This window comes from Prinia subflava, chromosome Z (assembly GCF_021018805.1).
Source record: "Prinia subflava isolate CZ2003 ecotype Zambia chromosome Z, Cam_Psub_1.2, whole genome shotgun sequence".
Lineage (NCBI taxonomy): Eukaryota > Metazoa > Chordata > Aves > Passeriformes > Cisticolidae > Prinia > Prinia subflava.
Window position 1 is genome coordinate 75,042,210 of NC_086283.1, and position 20,226 is coordinate 75,062,435.

General features: G+C 37.6%; 1 protein-coding gene across 7 annotated transcripts in view; it reads right to left on the reverse strand.

Annotated features, from left to right (window-relative positions):
* The window catches only part of KDM4C (lysine demethylase 4C), a 268,042-nt gene that overhangs the window by 56,767 nt on the left and 191,049 nt on the right, over positions 1 to 20,226 (reverse strand). Inside the window, exon 18 of one of the 7 annotated variants that reach the window (XM_063422099.1) lies at positions 17,764 to 17,917. The exons of the other annotated variants lie outside the window; for them this stretch is intronic. Within the exon in view, the coding sequence (XP_063278169.1) occupies positions 17,900 to 17,917 (18 nt within the window). The 3' untranslated portion in view covers positions 17,764 to 17,899. Of the gene's footprint in view, positions 1 to 17,763; positions 17,918 to 20,226 lie in introns of those variants that run through there. 7 annotated transcript variants of the gene reach the window in all.

Genomic DNA, 20,226 nt, shown 5'->3' on the forward strand with positions numbered 1-20,226 from the left:
AACCATTCTGTAACAACTCTTGTAAAGTTTTATTACACATCTTTCTATTTCACGGCTGGCTGTGAAGGACTGCCAGGTTTTCATTTGCATTACAGCTTTATCCGGTATTGATTTACATCATTACGGATAGTTTTGTCTTCTAGACAAAAGGCATGCAATTCTTACAAATTATTCTCTTAATTCCCAGCAAATGCAACACAGCTATTACTCAACCAAATCATACTTACTGTCATGGAGGTTTTGAAGATATCTTAGAACTGCACCGACAGCTCAAAAACATAGAACAGCACACCTCTCCAGTGACAGTCTCTACCATAATTGTCCTTTTATCTAAAGACATATTATGTCAGAGTAATAATGTTAACGTGACTGCTGCTTGGCATCACAGTTTACTTCACTGCATATATTAGTTTCAAAGTCTGACCTATTTTGGATTGCTTAAGCACTAAGACAGAAGTTTTGAATAGACCCTGTCTTCAGTGGGTCAAGTGACTACAATGAACCAGCAACAGACAACAGAAGTGGAGCTGTGGAGCAGTCTAGTCAGGGCTGAACAGATACCTACCTTTTGTGGGTTTCTCTGCAGACTAGCAGATCTCTCTTTTCTTCACTGATTTTTTTACTAAATGTTTTACATTTAAATGTTATACATAGAAGGTTCGCCGTTTCTTACCACTGAATTTTAGGGATTATAAGAATTTTATGCATCTGGGAAAATTTTACTGTGCAAAACTGAAGTGGCTGAAAACAGCAATTTCCATTTATTAGAATAATAATGACAATTTATACATAGATGGATATATATGAATCACTGATTGAATTATATTAGGAGATTATCTTTAGGTTTCTATTCAGTCTCAAGACACAAATAGCATAATTATACCAGCTTTCAAGAGAGTAAGAAAAATGTAAAAAGAAAGAAAAAAAGAGTTTTCATTTACTGGTAAGTTTTAGTCATTTTATGATCATTGTTAAATCAAAAACCCAGTACTATACTAAACAAATTGCAGAGCATATGTGTCACCTATGGTACAATATTCAGTCCTTTTTTTTTTCCTTTTTAAGTCACTGGTTTGAGATATTTCGTTTAAACATAACTAACTTCTCTCTTAGAGTACTATTAAATGCTCCTTTTTAACTTCATTCTGCATGTACAAATGCTACTCTTGCTCTAAAGAAGCAATACCCCCTATATACTTCAGTCCCAAATAAGCATGAATACAGGTTCTTAGAGTTGAAAAATTTCCACCAATTCTTTTGCAAAGTTAGAGAACTGAATATTTTAAAAAAATTTATATTTACTTTTAGCAAGGATGAGGTTCTCCAGAAAATCCTTCACATAAAGCAGATTTCCAAAAAGACTTCACTCTTTTAACCCACCATATCTAATAAACTACCACTGCAGCTTTTGAGATGAGTTACAACTGCCAATGTGTTATGTGTTGATTTAAGAAAAATTTTAAAAAAGTCAGACTCCTTATATTTTGAACACTTGGAGGTTTTAGCATCAAATATGGGTCAAAAATCTCTAAACGTATCAACAAGTGACAATCACTGAAACAAATCACACAAAATGGCACTTATATGGTAACATGATGTGACAGTACTACTGCTTTCATAAATAAAGAACTAAAATTAAACTTTCACAGTAAAATAGTTCACTAGACTAGAGTGCAAAGTTTGGCATGGTTAATTCATCACTGTAGGAATAAGATAAAGCTCAGTCTGCTGTAGTCAGGAAGCTCATTATTTCATTAAAATTGCAGTGTAGCTACAACTTCAACATTCCTTTTATTAAAAATGATCATCAAGAAGTTAAATGGTAATTGTTAACCTCCTACACTAGAATTTGGTCTCACATATAATTGAAGACTGAAAAGAAAAAAGTAGTCATGATCCATAAAACTGCATTGGTCTCACGGGTACAGAAAGTAGAAGGATAGATTCAAGTAGTTAACAATTTGTTCAGTAATCCAGAGCAGCAAAAGTGCCCTAAAAACACTGATCAACCTTTTGCAATCACAACTAAAACTACAGGAAGGGTCAATTTTAATATTCTGAATTAAGTCTCTTTTGCTCGCCTTTGGACTATGCTTTATGGCTTCATTACCACGCAGAAGAGAACTAACAGCTGATAGTCCAAGAGCCGTATCAGGCAACAAAGTTTCCTAGTTATGTCCTTAACCCACATCCAAGAAAGGCAGCTAATTTTGCTAAGAGGAGGGCTGATCAAACACAGCGGACCTTCTGTTCCCCTCAGAAGAGAGCCACCTACAACTATAACCTTTCTTTTCTTCCTCTTGAAAGTGGTCTTGATATGAAGTGTAGATCTTTCTGACTTTGGAAACACCACTGGTATAGATGGGCCATCATCCACATACATCATCAGTTGATGAGTTTCCACAACCAGAGCCTTGTACCTAGGGACTAAGGCATCTGAAAAGGCAAGGTGGGCAAGGAGGAGGTTTGCTTGTCACCCCGACCATATGCTTGCCTCCATTAATTCTTTTACTGCCTTCTGCCTGGTAATCAGAGGATATAAGATACCCTTGAACTTGTAGTTCTTTCTGGTGGCTTTCCCTGCTTCTATCTCAGATTCCCTAACGCTCCTTGACCTTTTTACTTCCTCCCAAAACTCGCGACATCAGACTGCACAGGTAAGTACTTGGTCACACCTCACACCATGGTTCTCACTACTGCCAGCTGCTTACTGAGCAAAGGCCCAGCAATGTTCTGGGAAAATACTGGAAAACAGAGTTCAGCAAGAAGGAGTGCATATGTTTGCTATAGTTCACAAGGGACAACCTTAGGAGCCACAACACCAAAGTAGCTTGGTGTACCACTCCAAGAGAGACATAGAACAAAGGATGACATGGAAAAGCAGAAATACTCTGTTGAAAACAATGCAGCTTTTGAAAACTAAAACAAAGAAATGACCCAAAATGGTGACTGAAAGCTGAACTTTGCTTCATTAACTCTACATAAACTTTTTGATACAGGCTGTCTTGAGAAGGGGCAGGAAGTGAATGAGGCCATCTACAGGCAGCCTGAAGCAGCCTCCCAGTCACCAAAGCCTGGTTCTTTTGGGGGCTTTAACTACCCTGACATCTGCTGCAGAACCAGCACAGTGACACGCGAACAGCCCAGGAGTTCCTGGAAAGCACGGATGCTGATTTCCTGACACAGGTAGTGGAGAATCCCACAGGGAATGGTGTGCTGCTCAGCTGACACTAACAAACAGGGAAGGGCTTCCTGGAGGTTTGACCGTGAGAGTGTGGAATTCAGAACCAGATGAGGGGAAAGCAGGGCAGCCAGTACGTTTGCAACCATAGACTTAGAGAGAGCTAACTTTAGCTTCTTCAGGAATCTTCTTGGAAGGATTCCATAGTAACAGATCCTGCAGGGTAAAGGGGCTGAAGAGAGTCTGTTGGTATTCAAGGATCATTTCCTCTAGGAATACATTTAGGTTTAAGAAAAATCCTTCCAAATGTGCAAGAATTCAGGCAAAGGGGAAAAAAGACCTGATGGATAAATAAAGAACTCCTCTCATTACTCAATGGTAAGCAGCAAATACATAAGAGCTGGAAGCAGGGTCAGGTCACTTGGAATGAATTTAGAGAGGATGTCAGAGTAAGTAGAAATTAGACAAGAAAAACAAAGGCCTGTGTGGAATGAAATCTGAACAAGAATGTCAAGGACAACAAATTGGGTTCTTCAAATACATCAGTTACAAAAGGAAAACAAAGGATAAAGTGGGCTGATTGCTAAATGCTAGGCCTGTTGTTAAATGAACTGCCTGGAACAATCTTCTACAATATGCTCTAGGGTGACCATGCTTAAGCAGGGAGGTTATGCCACATGACCCACAGGGTCCCTTCCAATCTGATCCATTCTGTGCTTCTGTGTTCCTCTAACTCCAAAACACTTATTACTTTACACACCCTCACATATGATAATGCTTAAAATCAATCAAACACCTAAGCCTAAACATGAAATAACAAATGTAACTTTACCTTTTCCTCTCCTTCAGAAAAACCCATTGTAGGTGCAGCATAAGTGGAGATAGATGACAGGAGATTCCACCTTTGTATTCTGGGATGATCAACAGGCTATACCTATCTCCTCCCCCATAGGAATGCCTATTGGGTAAGACCTGAATAATCAGCTCTACCAAGTGCTTCTTCTGGAAATTCAGAAAGCCAGTTTGTGTTAGTCATCATACTTTTAACAATATACAGTCATCTCAAAATCCAATGTATTTGTTGTTGGCTCTATTATTCATATTCTAGGTATTATTCACTGTCCTTCTGGGGACAGTGTATCTGTCACCATCAATCCAGTAAGAACCTGCATTTCTGCTCCTCAGTAAACAATACTATTTTGCACCTGGCCACAAGTTACTGAACGTGACTACACTTCTAAGTCCTGCCATGAGACTTCATTGGTCGCAACCAGGCGTACAGTGTATCACACTGTTTGTAAATCCTACCAGACTTACAGTGCCACTTGGCTCTCCATTTTTGTTGCTTAGTGTTTAACTGGCTATCACTTAATATCTAAGACTAGCAGCTCCCTATCCCTCTGGTATCAGAGGAACAGCTATAATGCAAGGGAGTTTATTTTCTGCCAATTTTAACACAACAGAAGTATTTGCCTTACTCTTAATGCAACACATGCTCTGCACCCTGAGATCTGAACAGCTGCATGTTTTCTTGTTACTCTGGGTAGCCACATCAGTTCTGGTCAGTGCAGAAGACACAGCTTCTTCCAGGTGGACGACACCTCCTAGGAGGATGATGATCACCAGCTCACCGTTTGAACTGATAAGGTGTCAGCACCATTTCTGTGCATTCCTCTGTAGTAACTGCTGCATCATTCCCTGGTAACTCACACTCCTCAAGCTGTTTTGCAGACATATGGAGGTAGCTGTAACTCCTCAGACCTTGTGAGCATCTCTCTTGAGAGCCACCAGATCCATGTGGGTGTCTCTATGCTCTGGCACTCCCCTGCCTCAGAAATCCCTGCTGTGTTCCACGATCTGCTGCTCCACTGAGGATCTGGTCAGCTCTGGAGAAGCTTGTCTTGGCAATTTGTTTATCTAACACTATACTAAAACTTTTTAACAAAACCCAGAAACTATCACTTTGGTTATCTAGAGTCTTTCCCTTTCAAGTTTAAGATCTGGCTTTAAGATGACTTAAGATTTGCCATTTAGCAGATATTTTAAAAGCTTGAAACTTTCTGTTTAGATAAGAAGCAATTTCACTGCAAATTAAGTACAGAAGTCAGATAATTCACCAAAAGCTCTAAGTGGTGCATTTCCAACCTTCCCTAAGTTACAAGCTGTAACTTGCTGTGGAGAACTATGTATTCACCTTCCTAATTATTTTAGAATAAAGATCTACCAAGAAATTGCAGTATAGAAAATTCTGTGCTTTATAACCTTGCCACAAAATAAATAAATCCTACTGTTTACACCTATAATACTGCACCAGCACCTATAATAAAAGTGGTAAAGACTGTATACTGCTACTCTGATTTTAAAAATATTAACTTATTATTTACACTGGTGATTAGTATAATAAAGACTTTGATTTATATAATTTATTCTTCAAACCCTCATTCTTAAAATTTCACTGTATTAAACTGTTCTGATCACCATTGTGAATTCCTTCTTCATAGTTAAATATGGATCCATAAAACTGTTTGCTCTATTTAGCAACATCACCTCCTTTTGCTTTTGAAGGATCTCAGGAATATGCAGTGAACTAATCTGACCTTCCAATCAAATCCTAAGGAAAACAGGAAAACTTGAAATCTATACGAGAAGCTATACCTAAGAAATCTAAATAGTATCAAGAAGTTCCTATATAACAGAAATCAGTGACACAGAAACTCAAAAAAAAAAAATCTTGGATGAGACACCTACTGACAACTGTCATTTTGATAATTTCTAAATGAAAGACATGAACCTTCTAAGCACAAAGAAAAAAGGAAACCAAAATTAAGCTAAATGTTCCAGTTTTTATAAAAGCTTGAAAAAGACATGGAGTTTTTATTTAAACTAAATATTTCTCTTTCCTTTAAAAATAATCCCATATTTCCATGAAGCACTATGTTTTTTTATAACATAAACCCCTCTATACAGCTCTAAAGAAAATCCCAGGCTATTAAGAAATGTTTCCACTTTCGGCAAAAATATTGATCAAAAAAAAATCAGGTGAGATGTTGGTAAGCTCTCAAACATGTCTAAAAGTACATTACAGTCATTCCTTACTCCTTAAAGTCATTTCTACAGAATAACTTGCACAAGTTCAAGCTTTCTCAACCCCAAGTACTTCTTTGACCAAGGGTCAGCACTGTCACTTAAGCTCAGATCCATAAGCTTGTGCATAACAGAATTTTTCACAATAAACTGGTTAGCACAGAAGAAAGTCTTTTATAGGACCAGCTTCCTCACTCAAGAATTTGTGTCACCTACTACTTAACTGCTTTCCACCCTCAAGGAACAGCATGTGCTATCAAAACTTGTTGCTCAGATTGAGTTGATAAAAACAAGGTGGGAAGGTGAAGGACTACTACAACAACATACTCAGAATTTTCACCCCTTGGAGGAAAGATAAAGTAGTATGTGGATATCCTTTACATCATTTCAGAACTAGCTGAGGGACTCTGTGATTGATGGAGATCTACATCCATGATCCATGAAGGTAATACAAGAACTTAGCCTGGTATTAATGTAAAATCTTCTTACTGATATGAAAGGAAAGGATCTTTGAAATACCTTTGAGCCACCTGGAACATAAAGGTTACCATATTTACACAAAATTGATCACCAGCCCGTGAGACTTTCAAAGCAATGGCTATGTAATATACCATAGAGAGTTATCATTATGCAACAGCACAGTGACAAAATGCAGAGCAAAAGAAGGGAGGTGGTTTCTTCAATGTTTTTTCAGTTGACAGTCATCAGCATATAGGCAACTATATGATACTTCAGAAAATCTTTAGGATCCAAAAACTGTGTTTTATACAGCAAGATTAAGTTAAATGGGTGATCAGATACACTAAAGAAAAGAAAAATGTTATTGAAAGATAAAAAACAAAGAAGGATTTTATGGTGTGATCAGTACACAGTGCTCCATAAGTCTGAATTTTAAACAGCTAGACAAATACAGGAAGCCAAGAAGATCACCTATGAGATCTTCATTTTACCAATTCTACTACTATTCTCATAGTGACAGTGGAAAATCCAATTTACTGCACATACAAAGATGTACTTACATCTTTGTACATACTTACTATGTATTTAGTTTTATTAACAAAACTAATACTTGAAAACATTATGATAATAATTTAAGAACAAAAACATTTGCCATACAGCTATTTTATGCACAAATTTTGCTGCATTGAAGAGAACAAAAATTTAGAAATGAAACCATTCAAAAATCATGGATCTGGTCTCCCCAAATCAACTACATGGACTGTATTCATTCCTCTCAATATATTTATGTTATGCATCTTCTTCCTTTAGCTTAGATGCAATGTTCATTTGCACTTTGAAGTTTTTTCTCTCAAACAATAATCACTAAGGTAAAAAATATTTAGCCATTGTCTGCTTTCCTTAAAAAGTACTCTACAGTTCAAAGTTCTATATTGAGTGATAGGCCAATCCGTCCCTTCTGATCTAAAACAAGAAGAAAATCAGTCTGCAACATCAACTCTTCTTTCATACAGATCAGATATACTGAAAGTCTACCAAACCTCATCCATAATCCCATCCCACTGACTAACCATTTCATCACACTCAGGCTGACAAGGATTTTGATCTTAATTTTCCTCTTTTATAGTAATCTGATAGCAAGAGATAAACATCTAGTATATCTCCCTTGTGTCTATGTTGCTTACCTGCTCTTGTAATCTCTATGCTTTCATTTTGTTCCACTTATTTTGAAAATCACGACCAAAAAGGACTGAGTCACATATATCTGGATAAGCTGGAACAAATGTTTGTAATTTACAAAAAGTTGTCTAGGAAAGCACAAAGCTCTGAATTACACAAGTATTTGGTCAGCAAGTACTCTCTGATACCTGCATGTATGCTAGTTGCAATTACTCAGCTATATAAACAAGGAAATCCCCCAAATAGACTGAAAGACAGAATCCAAAAACCTAAAGTGTAGCTTCCTGTATTAAAAAAGATATCACTTCAATAAAAACATTGAGAAGCTGGAACAAGTCGAGAACAAAGCTGGTGAAGTATCTAGACAGTAAGTCCTATGAGAAGTGTCTGAGGGAGCTGAGATTGTTTAGCCTGGAAAAAAGGAGGCTCGTAGGAGATTTTACGACTCTCTGCAACTCCCTGAAAGAAGGCTGTAGTCAAGTGAGGGTCAGCCTTTTCTCTCAAGTATCTAGTAACAGCACAAGATGACACAGCCTCAAGTTGCTCCAGGGGAGGTTCAGGTTGAACAGGATAAATTCTTTCCTGTACTTGGAACATACAGCCCAGGGAAGTGGTGGAGTTACAATCCTTGGAGGTGTTGAGGAAAGACAGGATGTGGCACACAGTGTCATGGTCTGGTTGACAAGGTGGTGTTTGGTAAAGGGTTGGGCTCAATTATCTCAGAAGTCTTTTTTAACCTAAACAATTCTGTGATTCTGGAAGAAATGGTAGACACATTCAGCAAACCTTCATCTCCTACATTTTCCACTAATCTAAAAAATCACATCCAGGACAGAGCTGCAAATTCTCAATTTCTATTTAAAAGCTATCCAACTGCTATATCCTTGCTATAAGGAGATAATTTTTACCATGACTAGTTAAAGAACTAGACGGTATTATTGCAAACAGAAAATTCCTTAGGGAAAAAAAGACATAACAGTTATCTCAAAGGCAGCTTTCATAGTGACCACTATTTTTCAGACAGATGGGATGTCTTGAAACTATGATGAACTGGAAAGTGCTCAGGCATTATAGGCAGTTCTGAATATGCTAAGTCTACACTGCAAACTGTGTTACAGCAGCCATATTACCTGCAGGTAATTAGAGCCAGCAGGTATCAGTTATAAAAAGCAAACACCTCTCACAAGGATAGAAATACATTTCTATGATAGTCAAAAAGCAAAAGGCTCACAACCAAAAGGACATTGCGATATAAGTCAAGCCGTCTTAGTCAGAGATCTGGAATTTCTCCAAAATCATGTAAGTGCTGCCCTACTGCAAGACTGTAATTCCTCTATCATCAAGGAATTTGTTTTTAATACTGCAGAAGAAAACCAACATGCTACGGACCAGATGGTTAGCTGAAAATCATACAGTATCAGGTAACATGAATTTTTCTGCTGTATGTTCCACTCTTTCTCCACCCATCATTTCTGCAGAGAATATGTTGCCTCAACATTGAAAGATAATGTGCATGGCTACCTTCTTATTAAGGAATGACAAACGTGAGACACCATGCTAAAGACTAAGGTTTCTATAGATTATCTCTTTCTCTGAATAAGGTCTTTAAAAAAAGTTTGTATTTGCAATGGCTTCTTTATTTACAGTCAAGCTGATGTAAACTTGCTCAAGAACATCTCTTACTATTGCTCTGACATGCAAAAAGCAGAGGAATATATAATTTTTCAAATCCAGGATATTTTCTACAGCTTCCACTTATGTTCATATGCCCTTGTATCTGCCCAGTTTCATAAAGTTACATTTTCTGAATGATGAAGTTAACATACTCATTACTCATTTTATGAGCTCCATGACTATGTATGATTTTGTTATTAAACCTTCTGACACAGGCCCTTCCTTCTCTGCTGTAAAAAGCAGACAATAACACCGATTCTCCACCAAGAGAATTTTCTGTCATAGTGTCACTCTGTAAAATATAGGCTACTGGACAAACTGGAAGATGATGTAGGCTGCAGTGCTATCCTTATGATGTTGACATTGCTTTAAGATTTATATTTGTCAGACTTGGACAGTGTAGTCTCTCAGCTTGCCAAGTGCCCTGCTGTGATAAGGTGCAAGGAATAAGTAAGCTGCTTAAGCTCAGAGCTGACAAGACAGATGTAATGCTTGCTGGTAATGAAAACAACACACAGCCATTCCTGAAGACCACACAGCTAAACATGCTGGATGTGCCTAGCAAATGATCTCACATCACTACATGTACAAGGAAAATATGCCACTTCTCCAGAAACAAAATAGTGTTGTCTGTCATTTGGGGCATTTAAGGGACTCATCTCTAGTGCAAGCTGTGGAGGCTAAGAGACCATACTTTCTCCTGCTAAGAGTGGGATTTCAAACAAAACAGCAACATGAAATAAATTAAATGTTTAAAAAGCTGCACAGTAAAAAAAGGCAGAACAATTCACTAGTCTCTAAAAGACTCTGCCAGTTTTCCACCAATAAAAATTGATCTAAACCTGATATCTTATCCTTTTTCTTGGAAACTGCATATATATACAGCTCACAGAGAGCTAACGGAAAAAAAAAAAAGTAATCCCAGGCAGCAGATCAGCCATCATTTTTTCTGTTTAAAATGAACATTAACTTGAGTTACTTTAAATCCCCAGAATTTGCTGTGCAAATCAACTTACTACTTTCTTCAGCAGCTCCTTACAAATATTATTTCCAATAGCAGTCAGCTTCATAAAGGAAAACTAGTATCTGTTCAAGAAGACAAGTTCTTGAGCTTATAACCTGAACTGGACCTTTTTCCCTTCAGGGAACTGGTCTCACAGTAATGTTCCAAGGATCACCACACAAATGCCTTGTGGCAGAGAACTTTAAGTGAGGGAAACAACAGCAAAAAATTACTTAAAAGTACTAAAATATCTGAATTTAACTGCTGAAAGTTAAAAAATCTCACTTAGCTGAGTTTTGAACTGTTTCCAATTATGTCTGAGTAATTAATTTATCCATTATTCATCATTCTATCCTTAAAATGCATCAAATCTATGGAAAAGCATGCAGCATAAGTAACAAGCAGAAGTGACTGTGCAAATGGGAAGCTATGATCTAATCACAAACACTGAAGCGCTCCAATTGACAGCTACAAAGTGTTCAGGAGGGACAGGCAAGGAAGGAGAGGCAGGCAATTTGCACTCTCTATGGTATGGACTTGATTGCATAAACCTGTCTTTGAAAAACAGCAATGAACAGGTCAAGAGCTTGTGGTTGAAAATCAGAGGCCAAGCCAATAAAAGAAATCTCATGGTTTGTGTTTATTACCCACCACTCAGTTGAGGGGATCCTGTTGACAAAACCTTCTTACTTCATCTGCAGAAAGCATCACTCTGTCAGGTTCTGGTCCAGCTGCAGGGACTTGTCAGAACAGTCCCTGACATCTGCTGGAAAGGCAGTGTTTTTGTTTAGCATGGATGGTATAAACTAATCAGTGACTGACTGAACTGAGAACCAGATTAGCCGATTAAATATAGGGATACACTTCTGGGTCACACAGGCTTAAAAATCAGGAGAAGCGCAGGAAAATTCCTTTTTTCCTTCCTGCTTTGGAAGAGCTAACAGGGTGGGTCCCGCTCGGCCGTGTGGCCCCTCGGGCCGGGGCCGCCGAGCCCCTGACGGCAGCTCTGGGCACGGCAGCGCCGGTCCTGCTCCGCCACAGGCCCCTCCCAGGGCCCGCGCGGTCTGGCCGGGCTCCGCTCCTGCCGCCGGCCGGTCGGGCCCACCCCACGAGACCGGGGCGGGCAGGAGGGCCCCCTCCACCGCCGGTGACTCCCGGGCAGAGGGGAAAAGGAGGGGGAGAAGCCCGGAGCTCTGAGATCCCTCGGCAGGAGAGGCCGCCAGACAGACATCATGTGATCACCACAGGCCCTGGGCCAGATTTAACTCGTTCCTGGATCAGGTGAAGCTTCCAAAGCCCTAACCCTTCCCTGAGTGAGAACAGACGAAGTGATTGAACTGTAAGGAGACACAGCATGAAACTGGAAATGAAGAAAGAGAGTTCAGTCCTAAGTGGGACACAGGAGTGAGGAGTTGCCTCATTTGGCTGGACTTCTCTTGTGAAACCATGGAGAATTGCCTAACTTTCACTGTAACATATGAATGCTGTTTAGGGGGATGCAGAGATCTAGTTACAGCTGAGGACTGATATAACTGAGATTTAATTAAGAACTTTCAACTGAGGAAGATAGAGAGAAAGTGATGTGCAGCCCTTTGTTTGCAGGGAAAAGCGAGGCCTCTGACCCATGAGATGAGGATGATTTTTTGGAGATAGAAGAAGAGAATCTTTGTTTTATACTAGAAGGGGCATCTTTAAACGGTACCCTAAATAAACAGATGAGACCCATATGCGGAGTTGGGAAAGCTGCTAACGGGAGGGACTTCACAAAGGCAGGTTCCTGGGCAGCTGTTTTTGTTAGAGTTGAGGCCCTACGAGAGAACTGTTTTATGTTGTCAGTGGGAAATTCCATGGAAGTTTTAAGAGAGACTCCTCTCCCAAAAAACTGATGAAATATTATTTTTAAATGGTGAAACTGACTGAAAATCACAGGTTTTGTCTCTTTATGTTGTTTGTACAGTGAACACTTGTGGGGGGAGGAGGAGAGTTTTGAAAGTTTAATTTTGATTATCTTTTTTTCCTTTTAGTGTGTATTAATAAAGCTATCTTTGTACCCTTTAAGATTAGAGCCTGCTTTGCTTCTCTCCTGATCCTATCTCACAGCAGAGTTCTGGTAGACACTCAAACCACTAAATTTGGCAAACAAGAAACCACTTCATGAATTAGTGTTTCCACCCAGTTTACAAACTTAAAACCATCACAGGAAGATATGTGCAGTCCAGGACACTCCTGGAGCATCAAGGATAGTTTCTTACCCCAGGTGACAGAGAAGCGCTACTGCACCTGTTGCTTACTGACACAGATTAACTAACTGGAGAAGTCAGGATCAGTGGTAGCCTGGGCTGAAGTGGTCATGCCCTGGTGGAATTGGTGATCTCAATGGTTATGGGCCAAAGAAAGGTTAACTCAGTACTCTGAATTTTAGGAGCGTGAACTTTTAGTGATCTGAGGAATTACGATGGGACCCTCCAGAAAACTACACACAGGTAAAAAGGAGCAGAATAGATGAGACCTTTGAGGACATTTTTCTTAGATATTCAAAGTCAGATTCAGATCTTTGAGAATATTCTTCTTAGAGCCCAAGATCTCTCAATTTCCATAGTGAGAATTCAGGTAAGGAAGGCAGGGGGCCAGCATGGCTAAGTAAAGACCTCCTGGACAAAGTGAAATACAAGAAGGAAAAGTGCTGGACATGGAATCAGGGACAGGTATGCAGGGAAGAAAAGAGAAGTGCTGTCTGGTTATGGAAGGACAGGATTAGGAAATTAGGAAATGTAAGGTGCAGTTGGAGCTGAATTTGCCAAGGGATACAAAGAATAGCTAAAATGGCTTCTATAGACATGTTGGTCAGAAAGAGAAGATTAAAGAAAAAGTGCGCTAGTCAATAATTTTGTTTGCCTCAGTGTTCATTACAAATCACTCTTCCAATTTCTCTGAAGTCTGAACCTCAAGACAGGAACTGAGGAATTGAAGTCATTGCCAGTGTAAGACCAGATCAGGTTCAAGACAACCAGGCAGACTTGAACATACACAAATCCATAGGACCCAGTGACATGCATACTAGTGAAATGTCATAATGGAATTGGCTGATACACTTGTCAAGCCAACTCTCCATCATATCTGAAAAGTCATGGCAATCAGGGAAAGTGCCCACTGACTGGAAGAAGGGGCATATAGCAACCTTTTTTAAATGTAAATTTATAGCAGAATTTTTTTCCATAATCTTGCATCATCTTTGTATTTGGGGTAAGGTGATTTTAACTGGAGCATCGCTACAATTATTACCAGTTGCATTTATGACACCATAAAGTTGTATTATTCAATCTTCTATAAATTTACTTTTTTATTATATGTAAGTCTGAAGCAGTTTTGAATGAATTTTGCTGTGCTACTGACGATATACACACTTTAAAAAATCCCGACAGCTCCTCACACATCAGTAGGTGATCACCTCATCACTGTTTTATTCCTTGGAAGTCCCCAGTATTTCATGCCCTCCAGAATCTTTGAACAGTTTGGATTGGAAGGGATCTTTAAAGATATCTAGTTTCAGCCCCATTTCCACTCAGTCAGGTTGCTCAAAGCTCCATACAACCTGACCTTGAACAATAATGAGGAAGTCCAATGACTTCCAATGACCCACAAGTTCTGTGGGCAGCCTGCTCCAGCATTATACCACTTTCAGTGTAAGGAAAAAGGTCTTCCTTGTATCCCCATCTAAATCTACCTTCTTTCAGTATAAAACGCTTGCTGGTAGTCCTGTCACTGCAGGTCCTAGTAAAAAAAAAATCTTTCTGTCTTTCTTAGAAGTTCCTTTTAAGTAATAACAGGCTTCAGTAAGTTTTCACCACAGCTTTCTCTTCTCCAGGCTGAAAACCTTCAGCCTTCTCAGCCTGTCTTCATAGCAGATGTGTTCCAGCCCTGTGGTCATTTTTGTCTTGGACCCATTTTAACAGGTCCATATTTTTTCTTGTGCTGGGAAGCCCCAGAGCTGGATGAACTACTCCAGCTGGGAGTACTCTCGCAAAAGTGGAGTAGAGGGACAAAGTCCCCTCTCTTGATCTGCTGGCCATGCTGTGTTTCATGCAGCCTAGGATGCACTTGGCTCATTGGCTTTTTGGGTTGTAAGTGCACATTGACAGCTTGTGATCAAGCTTTACCATCTTTTCTCCTAAGTCATTCTCTGCAGGGCTGCTGTCAATCTATTCATTCATCAGCCTGTCGTGATATTTGGGATTGTCCCTGGCCTGAACAGAGATGTGATACAAAATTATGGAAGAATTTTTCAGGAATTTTATGGAAGAACTTTTAAAATTTACATTTAAAAATATGATATGTATTCAATCGCTATACAAACAAAAACCATGCACATAACTTGTGCATGAAATAATCAGAGATAAATTTTCCTGGATTATGGTATCTGCAAATTCTTTTCTTACAGATACAAACCTGGTGCCAGTTTTCTTTCTCCAGATTTCTAAATTCTGCATACACTGGACACATTTAATCCTTGAAAGTTACTACACTTATAACAGCAGACATGTTTATGCCTCTTTCTGTTCATGTCTTCAGATATTATTTATACTAATGCATTTCTAACATTTGCCATATCTTTCATAAGACTTGATAGTACTGTACCACTTCAAGATACAAATTTGACAGTTTGCAATACGATCTGCACATTATTTTGACAGTAAGTACTACATGGCCAGCAAACTATATTCTTTCAATATCCTTATGAACACTGTGACTACATCATACATAGTAAATTCTATTTTGTATATGATAGCAATGAGTCACTACATTTTCAATAAATTAAATATTGCAGTAAGCAACAATTGCATTATTTTTAGTTTAACACTTTTTAAAATCAAGTATATTACTAAAAGCTATTTAATTAACAGTTATAAAAAATTTGGAACTATCTTAACATCTGGCTCAAGATTTCTGTCTATTTTGGTCCCATTGCATGTGAATGTGTGCAATGATCCAGTTAATAAGTGATTGTATCTATGGCATAACAATTTTACTCAATGGCCCAGTAATATTTTTGGAAACACTGAAAAGTAATCAATATTTCTTTGTATTACAAGAAACGCATAGTAACTCTAGCATACATCACTGCAAATGGTTCTCTACTTTTTCACAAACACGGCTGCAAAAGTTCTAGTAGCCCACCGTAGTTTAACAAATTAATTTCATGACAAATTAAAACAGAGAAGATGAGCACTGTCCTCAAATGTCTTTAATCCTTTTTAATCATTAAAACAGAATGACATGCAGGAGAATATATGCCCATTCTTTTAAAAGCTCATACAAATTTTTGCTTTGATTCCATTCTTCAGTGCCATACCACTGAGAAACCTCTGTATTTTCAGAATTGATGTACCTTTCAATACTATAATCTTCAGCTTTCAAGCTCACTATTATTTGCCTTCAGGTGCAAATTTTAAAGTGTACAGCTTTCTAAAAAACTTTTATGGCTTCAGCCAGATTCTGAAAGGCTTGTAGATCAGTCATCATCACACTGTAGATTTCTTTTCAAAATAATGTTCTTCAGTCAGAGTACACTTGTGGTTATACTCGGTTCACTTGTCAAATACAAATCTGAGGTCATCAAAAGCTTCAGGGCAACTTCAGCTATTCCAAAACTCATTTTCTACCTCTATTTTGTTGGAGAAATAGTATTTCAAGTATAAAAATAATAGGAAACTCTAGAGATAGAGAAACAAAGGCATCGCATGTGCATGTTTCAGTAAAGCATTGCAGTGACTGCCTATAAGGACAAAGTCAATCCAATAACCAAGCATTTTAAAACATAAAAAAAATCAAAACGAGATATAGTATTTCACTATGAAGTTGATATATACTCTATTGAAAACATGATTTTAGAGCTGACATCTCAAAATACATAGGTCTAGGAACAGATGCTAATGATTCTAAGTATTTCTCTTGTAAATGATGAAACATTTAAACACTCTCATTTACAAGGTCTACATTCATTATAAGTCACATGCCTGGCAAGGCTGAATGACACTAGACTCAATATTCCTGTTGGCTTGTATTCCTTGGCCATATACTAGCATGGGCTTTTATTTAGTTCTAGTTTTAAGTCCCATGTTTTATTCAAATAGAAAAACAGACAAGAGAGCACTCTCTTTCAAAGGCTGATTTGATATTCAAGAGGTCAGTTTGAATTTTTCATCTCCAGAGACTTTTTATGCAGTTATAATTCATATTTATAATTAGAGCTGAGTAATTAACACTCTTTTGAAAACAGAGACTATCTAGGTACTTGGGGAAAAGCTTTTCCCTTCCCAAAGTAAAACTGAGTTTTATCATTGACTTCAACACACAAAGAAATCCAGTTTGTTTCCTATGACCCCATACATACAGTCAAGGAAAATGGAATTTTAGAAGCATAAGCATACACTAAGCTTCTCTTAGAGACTTAAAGACAAATGGAACAAAGCAAAAATAAATTTAATAAAACTAAACTTAGCTGAAAGCCTAAGCTTTGTCTGCTTTGGGTGAACTGTTTGATGCTGTTTAACAGCATTGGGATGGGAGCTGACACCACACTCCTTCACAGCATGAATTCTACAGATTACATACTTCCTCCAACTTGTCATTAGTTAAAACTCTGCATTTACATTTACACAAATTTAAAGTGGTGCCCCTGTATCCTATCACGTCTCAGCAACTTTGCCTCTCTTTTATCTGCTCCTAACATTTTCATTGTGCTTAAAAGTAGTTAAGTTAGCATTTGTGTATTTCCTGTTTTCACACTAGCTCATTTCTGCTCTTAAACTTAGAGACCACTGGAACAGAAACCAGTGGAACTATGTGTCCCCAAAACAGCTAGCATAATGTAGTTTATGCAAAATATTGGTTTATAATGTGTGATATGGTAAGGTATATCCCTTCAGCCATTTCATTTTAAAATCTGTACTTAAAAGCCCATATTCAAGTTATTTCTTTCCTAGCTTGGAAATTACAAATTGTCATTCCATATGGCTATTTGAACTTAGTGTCTGATGGATGTGAACATCAAAAAATGAAGCCTGACTCTGACAAAAGGAGACCAGGATAATCTTATTTCTCCATTCATATATATTTAGAAAAATTAAAAAAAATTAAAAAGACAAAATATATAATCACAGATACAATGTGGAGAAACTACATGTTGCAGCATCTTTGTGGCATGCTCTCAACACTGAGGTTGCCTAGGAGGTCCTTTGCTTTCACATGAAAAGTCATCTAAAATCCAACAATATCATGGGTTTATACCCCTAAAATAGATGCAATTTCACCAGGGTATATCACATGCTTTTCTTCACCTATGAAAAACAAAACAGTCAAATCTATTTATTTTGTCTACTTGCATTCAGGAAAAAAAAAATTCAAGATTTAATTTTTAACAAAAATTTCACTGTCATTTAAGTTTTCAGCAGTGATGGTACATGACACATAACCTACAGAAAAAGCTAGAGAAATAGGAAAACATGTTGGCATCCAGTAATTTGCAAACATGAAGCAGTAGAATAAAAGTATTTTAAAGCTATAAACCACTATTAGTATGATATAAATACTGAGTTTTACTCTGGAAGAAATTAGTATATATTGAATCGTGACAAGACTGACAGGAAACACACTGATTTCACCCAAAATTTCTAATGAACTGAAATTATTTAACAGCAATCACAACATCTGCTAGCTAAGCAACGAAAAAAGCCTACCAATATGCTCATGTTTGCACAGATGTTTCTTAATTTGTAAAAAAATTAACCACTGGCTTTTTACTTTTCTATTTCTCTGTAGATGCTACGTTAAAGAAATTGCAGGTCCTCCTCCACAGGTCTGTGAAAATAGTAGATATTCTGCTTATTTGGGCTTCTTACTATTTCAGGGGGGAGGAAGAGGGAGAACAGGGATAGAAAATGTTTCAAACAACTAGAACCATTTGCTCCACAGTGTAATATATCATTTTAGTATGGCTGCATGCTAGAATTTCATCTATTCCTTTATAATTTTTTCCACTGTATTTTGCTCATTTAAAAAAAATCAACAAAACACATCCTAAACTTTGTAAAGGAACAGTGTCACAGTAGGAAAGTCCACATTCATTTATTACATACCACATGCTTTATCACTATATGGATTATAAAAATATGCTCAAAATTAATTTGTTTTTAAAATTACTGCTTATGAAGGCTCAATATCAAGAAATTATGTACAAAGTTCGCCTTTCCTCTGATAACCCTCTGGCTTGATGATGAACAAAAGTGTCCTTAATCTATGAAACAGGATAGCTGTGGAGCTGGAATTGGCTGCTGAAGAGCAGTCCCTAAAATTTCAAAGGGCAAAACTGACCTGTATCCATTGCTCACATATTCCTAGGTGTGAAAAACTCACTACGCTTTTACAGAAATTAACAGCAAGGCAGATAGTATAACTGTCTACTCTCAGGTATAGAGAATGGAATGGGAAGGGAAGGATGAAGTGGGGTTGAGTAGAGAAAGGAGAGGCAGGAATTCCTAGAGAAAGAATACATCTGCATGTAAACCCTGGGATTCCCCTGAGTAAAAATATTCAGTGCCAGTGAGTATGAGAGCTTGTTATTCTGTAGCATTAACAGTCAGGAAGTGAAGATTAACCTTAAGATCATGTTTGAATTGAGAATAATGTGGCAAATATACACAAGGCTAGAACATACACAGAAGGCTATTGGCAGCAAACTCTTTAGAGAAGTAGGAAACCTATGTTTCAGGAAACAAACGAAATATGTTACAACAGATATTTGATATAGTGTTTCAGAGAAAATAGAAGTATCAATGCAATTCTGATATATATATGTGTATATATATATATCTGTATGTGTATGTGTATGTATACACACACATATTCATTTTTATTTTTAAAATACATTATAACATCATATTATTCAGGAAACTTAGTTTAGCTAGGGTATTCACTCTGAAACTGAACAGAGTAAAATCATCAGAGGTAGTGATTTACTTGCAACAGAAGTCAAAACTTAAAAGCAGCCTGCCTGCTGGTGTTTTTAGGGCAAACATTTTCTGCTCCTTTACCCAAGAAGCAACGTTTTATTGGTCTATTGGCATTATATCATTACAGAGCCTTTTGAAATGGTCAAACTGCTTACTTCCCTTAATTTAATACAAATCTAGCTATTTCATTATAAATTTAACATCAGAAATTAAATCTTGGAATAATAAGGTTTAATGAGCCAACCAGGATTCTGGTGCTTCCTTCCCTCACAGAAAGGCTGTCTTCTACCCTGCAGCACTACTACGTATATGAGTGTTATAAAGTACCCTGCCTCTCATTTCTACTGTATTCAGCTGAGTTTCTTCTTCACAACACTCATTCCACACAAATATAAAAACTCCTCTACTTTAAAAAACAGTGTTAAGGATGCCAAGTACTCCATTTCTAAACACTGATATATTTGCAGGACACCATAGGCTTATATACAGCTTTATACAAGTGGTTCAATGTCATTTTATATTGAAGGAAGAACTAAGAACTGAAAAAGCACTAAGGACTAAAAGCAATACTCTACCCAATGTAAAAAAAATAGAAGAAAATTTAAGGATTCATCAACTGTTCATAACTGATTAACATA